Source organism: Dermacentor variabilis, chromosome 7 (genome assembly GCF_050947875.1).
Source record: "Dermacentor variabilis isolate Ectoservices chromosome 7, ASM5094787v1, whole genome shotgun sequence".
In the NCBI taxonomy this organism is placed as follows: domain Eukaryota; kingdom Metazoa; phylum Arthropoda; class Arachnida; order Ixodida; family Ixodidae; genus Dermacentor; species Dermacentor variabilis.
The window spans coordinates 93,353,346-93,359,057 of record NC_134574.1 but is presented as its reverse complement, the minus strand read 5'-3'; the positions used below and the strand labels follow the sequence as shown (position 1 = coordinate 93,359,057).

Sequence of the window (5,712 nt, the reverse complement as noted above, 5' to 3'; positions counted from 1 at the left end):
GATCGCTTATGCCAGCAGAACGCTCTCACGTACGGAAGCAAACTACGCTACAACTGAGAAAGAGTGCCTCGCCATCGAATGTGCCGTTACAAAATTTCCCCCATATTTGTATGGTGGCCCCTACAAAGTTTTCAGCCACCATCATTCGCGCTCCTGGCTCACAAATTTTAAAGATCCTTCAAGGCGATTAGCATTTTGGAGCATTATATTGCAAGAGTTTGATATCATGGTCACGCACAAGTCGGGGAGAAGCCATACCGACGCCGACTGCCTGTCTCAGTCGCCCATTGAGTCGGCTCCTTCTTCCATTGAAGAGCAGATGCTATTCCCGGGTCTTCTCGACAAGTCTACCATCGCATAACAGCAACGTCACAACACCGAGGTGCTTGGCCTGATAAATTTCTTGCACGGAGAAACTCAGACCGAACCTAAGGCTTTCGTAAGTGGATTATCATCGTTTTGCTTAAATAACAGAGCTTTTTTTTTGAGTGGATCCAGCTATTTGTTCGTCGTTGCTACTGCTCTGCCTTGTGAAGTACTGAAAGCATGTCGCAACGAGATCACTTCTAGGCATCTAGGAATCACACGGATGCTAAACATAGTGCGACAAAATTACTATTGGCCAGGACTGCCCGTTGCCTTGAAACACCACGCTCGGGCCTGCCTAGATTGTCAGCGGCGCAAGTCACCTCCAAGGAAGCCAGCCGGTTTGCTATAACCCGTTCAAGTACCGCTAACGCCATTTGACCCGATTGTAATAGACCTCATGGGTCCACTCCCTACCTCTACTATGAGTAACAATTGGGCTATTGTAGCAACTGACTATCTTATACCCCTGTCACACGGGAAGATTTAATGTCATTCGAATCGACTGGCATTCGATGCATCGAATGCCATTCGGTGTCTTGCGGTGCTACACAGTAAAATAGCATGGCATTCGCAAATGATAGCAATGACGATCTGGAACAAAATTTGTGAAATGCAAAGAAATTTTGTGCCTATTAAACGCGTTTAAGAACCTTTGCGAGTATTTTTAAAACGGAGGAAAACATTTTGACGCCAATTATTCACAACTAAAAGCACTTCGATCTTCACAAGCCAAGCCCCAACTAAAGCCAAGCCCAAATCCGGTAAGTGTAAACAAGCAATATAGCCTATATGGCGCTCTGTGGAGGAAGCGCAGCTAGCGCAGTTGATATTGAAAATGTGAACGCCCTAGTTGCCTCTTACATTTGTTACCGAGCACAACGAAGAAACAAGGAGAGGGCACTGGAACTGGCAAAAGAAGCGCAATCGAAGATCAACGCAAGCCTGAAACTGAGATTAGTAGCTAATTCATTCGCTATTGCTGCTATGATGGCTACCGACGCCACAGTTCACCGTGAGCGGTGGGCATTTGAACGAAACGAACGTTGGTTCGAAGAGACGCTTCCACATCTCGGGGAGACTCACTTCAGGCAAGCTTTCCGTGTCTCGCAGACGACATTCCGGTACCTTGTGGAGTCGTGCAGGATCGCCTTGGAGCGCCAAACGACCAATATGAGAAAGCCGTTGTCTGTGGAAAAAAGAGTGGCCATCGGGATGTATCGGCTGTGCTCAAGCGCTGAAGACCGAACGATCGCCCATCTGTTCGGCATCGGCCGGTCAACGGTGAACGTCGTATTTCGGGAGTTTTGTAAGGTTGTCACCGAACAACTTGAAGCAGAGTGGCTTCGAATGGTCCGGCGCCACGAACTGGAAAAACACGTGAGGGAGTCCTTTTTTTTCACTGGCTTCCCGCAGGCAATTGGCGCTCTCGATGGTTGTCACTTTCCTATATCCCCGCCGAAGGACAACGCAATCGATTACCATAACTACAAAGGCTGGTGGGTACCTTCGAGAACTCTACGCTGGCGTGAAGTTAAAAATTGTTTCACTTTTCATTGCGTGATGTATTGTGAAATATAAACTATTGTTTTCGATCGTTACTGATTAAGCTTTAGCAGTAGTAGCTATTAAATACATAAGTTTCTGCAAATAACAATCACCAAAGTTCAGGTTGCCTTTATTTTTCTTTTCTCTACCTGCAGTGTGTTCACAATGGTGCATTTCGGGAATTTCCCGCACTAGAATTTCATAACTGCTACTGTCAACTGTGTGTGCGTTGTCTATACATAAAAATGTATACATAGGTCAAACTAGTCGTGATGTTTCGCTGAATGAACGCTTTCCTTATAAACAACTTCCAGCCATTTGCTAAAAAGTGTTGCATGCATGTGCTAATTTTGCCTAAAATGCCTTTACTGTACAAACAGTGTGAAGGTATCATGACTTGTCGTGCAAGAGCCATAGCTAGAAAATTCCTGCGCGCATGAAGTTTTCCTTTGTGGCAACAAAAAAAATTATCGGCAAGCATGCATGCCGGAGCTGTCATGCTGTGGCCTGCGCCTGTTGCGCAACTCGTACAGTTGTTTGAGAAGTGCTTTTCTCAGCATGGCTGTTTATGACAGGTTAAAATACTCCAAAGTGTATTGCCCACTGTTATGCATGAGCAAGACAACATTTGGCGCTTGTTTCTTTTATACAGGTACAGTGCAATACTGCTCGCCCTGGTTGATCACCAGTACCGGTTCCGGTATATCAATGTTGGAGCTCCCGGCCGATGCCATGATGCCAACGTGTACGGGCGATCGAAGCTGCACACACTTATTGAAAGCGGACACCTTGATTCGCCTGTGATTATGATCGAAGGTGCTGCTATAATACCGCTCATTCTGTGTGACCAGGCATTTCCACTGACTGCAACACTGCTTAAGCCCTTCCAAAGTGCATCACCTGGCACCCCCGAAGCTGCTTACAATTAAAACCTTTCCAAAACGAGACGCATAGTTGAAAACGCATTTGGACGCCTGAAAGCTCGTTTTCGTTATGTCATGAAGAGGCTAGAATGCAAGTTGCCCAATGCTAAACAAGCCATTAGGGCCTCATGTGTTCTTCACAATATATGTGAGACATTCAGAGACCCTGTGGATCCTCAGTGGGAACAAGATGTGCCTGCATTTGATGAACTGTTTCCACAGCCATCGCGCTCCACCACTCAGTCAAGTGGAACAGGACACAGTGTTCGAGCTGCTCTTGCACAATACTTCTGGAGACGTGCTCAACAGGCCACATGGCCAGCAGCATTGCACCACAGCAGAGAAGCAGTGTGTGTGTGTGTGTGTACTTCGAAGAGCGTGTGAATATGAAAACAATCATGCTCCTTGACAGACATGCAGGCATTGAACATTTACTTTTTGCCCAAATCCCGCAAACACGACAAAAATAAATTGTCACGCTGCGCACTTTCTTCCTGCAGCTGAATCTGCTTCTCTCTGAACTTTTCTTCTTTCTCCATGCCTTTTTCTAGACATAGACGCAGCTGCCGTTGCTCCTCAATGAGCTGCGCAAGCAGATTTGCATTTGATGGCTGCCTCATTCTCCTTTCGCGAGGCCCCAGTAAGCTCTGGCGACAAGCATTTTGCTGGGGAGTCCCAGTTTGTGAAGGTCCTGCTTCTTCGACAGGAGATGAAAGCGCACGACACGAAGTTTCTGATGATGTTTCAGATGCGTCATCCTGTGTAGGATATGCCATATCCTCATTCATGTTGGCGGGTGCGTCCCCGTCGTCTCGGCTTCTGTGGTCATTCTCCATTTGGTGGATGATCTGAAATGAAAAGTGACGAGCAATTAATAACGCCAAAGCCATTTTGAAGTACTCTCAGCGCAAACAAACTCGATCTGAATGCACAGGTTATCACAAAGTCAAAATACAACACACTAAGAACTGGCTATTGCATGCACAGCCACCCGCACACTTGACACAAATGCTCGAGCACGTGGCTTGCACTGACATTAGAGCCGCTGAGTGCCGACTGCTGGGTCCAAGGCCACGCTGTACGGTGCACTTGCGAAGGCTGGCGAAAGCGGGTGCGTTGCTGCCGCCCCAATATCATCTCAGAACTAGTGGCAATATGTTGATGGAAGCCACGCGCTCCAGCGCTTGTCTTACGTGTGCGGTGGTGCATGCAACATAATTCTGCCAAAGCCACCATGTGGCCGAGCTGTATGACTTGGCTCATGGCCTCACGTAGTCTTTCTCTCTGCTGTGCGCTGATGTTATACAAGGCCTGTCTGAGTAAAGGCTCAACCATGCTAAGTGGTACGTTTGTCAGTGACAATATTCGGTACCACTTATTCCATGAATTCGGACTATCGCTTTCCAAGCATCGTAAGCAAACCTTGCAGCACCACACATGGTAAATTGCCACCATTAACACATATGTCTACATAACAGGCAGATTTGTGGACAATGGAGCCATAGCACTGCCGAGACGTTCCTTCTTTTTGACCATGGTCAGTGACCAGCGAACTTCATCAGGCAGTTCAGAAGCACCAAATATCGGCGGCAACATGCACCCAAGATGTGCACATCTTACCTCCTCCACAGTGTTGCACTGGCTTTCCACCATTTCCCGCTGGCCATTCATTGGTAGGGCATTGAGGAATTTGTGGATGTCCCAGTAATAGGGCCAAGTGATACGGCTTTGCCCAGTGCCCTTTTTTTTTGTTGATGTCTCTGCAACAATAAAGGAATGAAAGGAAATATGAGGCATGTTTCGGAAAATAAACAGCTGTTACAAAATACGTAACAAGAACTTCCAAACTGAAACAATTAATTAAATTCATGCCAATCTTTACGAATGATTGACTTATATATTCAGGGAAAAAATTCTCTACGGCGGTTTCTCAAGGATAAACGTCCGCGCATATTTGTTGGTGTTTATACATATGACATGAAGGACTTCCGCCCTACAGGACAGGTTAAAAAAACGAGAGCTCTCGCCAGCCGCTTCGGATCTCTCAGGGGTCGAAACCTGGTGGTAGCACGTCTTGTCCAAGTGAAGTGGACACACCGTAAACAAAACAAAAAATAACTTTGAACACCAAAAGGGCAATTGAACCGGCTGTAGATATCAATAAACAAAACGAGAGGCGAAAACGAAACTTGGCGGCGGGTAACAGATGATGTTCCCGGCTTATCTACCGAACTCCGAAGACGCGACATCGATGTCCGAGTCATCACTGCTCGAAAAGTAAAAAAAAGATCGCTTCTACGATCGTTGGGATCATGCAAAACTGATTTCTTTCGAGCGCGCGTGGGTCCGGATGTCGACGCCGTCATGCCGATCAAGTGCACCTCGACCTTTGCCATCGCGCGTCCTTTAAAAATCCGCCCCACGCGGTTAAAATGTGAACCGTGCAGAAAAGTAAACTCTACTTTGTACACAATCACCGAGATGGCGCTACGAGTCCAGAAGCGCAGCGTTTCTTTTTTTTTATGTAGGCGCTCAATAACGTTAATCGCCTGTGACTGGTGCCTAGCGCCTTGGTAAGGAAAGAGTAAAGTTTATATAGCGTAACCTAATCCGCCTGCGCCGATGCATGGGTCGTGGTTTTCTCTTCAGTCGCTTTAACCAGCAAACAATGCACGAGAAGCTATAATTCGTTTCAAAAGTTGTTCTCAGTGGAGCAACAGCTTCGAGTTGCCCACAGCGGCGCTTACAAAACAATGACACGCGCATGCGATAGAGCCCCGACTTCCTGGCGCACGCAGTCCTGCTTAAATGAGTTCCTGCCAAAATACACTCACCTGTACTTGTTTGCTAGATTTTCGATCTTTGTCTTCGTCTC

The 5,712-nt window shown here is 46.9% G+C and overlaps 1 protein-coding gene across 1 annotated transcript; it reads right to left on the bottom strand.

Annotated features, from left to right (window-relative positions):
* Nucleotides 1-3,252: 3,252 nt before the first annotated feature.
* On the bottom strand, nt 3,253-4,514 carry LOC142586943 (uncharacterized). The gene is made up of 2 exons (XM_075697816.1): nt 4,458-4,514; nt 3,253-3,685 (listed from the first exon to the last, which is right to left on the bottom strand). The coding sequence occupies exons 1-2, from the start codon at nt 4,506-4,508 to the stop codon at nt 3,269-3,271; spliced, it is 468 nt and encodes a 155-aa protein (XP_075553931.1). The 5' UTR covers nt 4,509-4,514; the 3' UTR covers nt 3,253-3,268.
* Nucleotides 4,515-5,712: the final 1,198 nt, after the last annotated feature.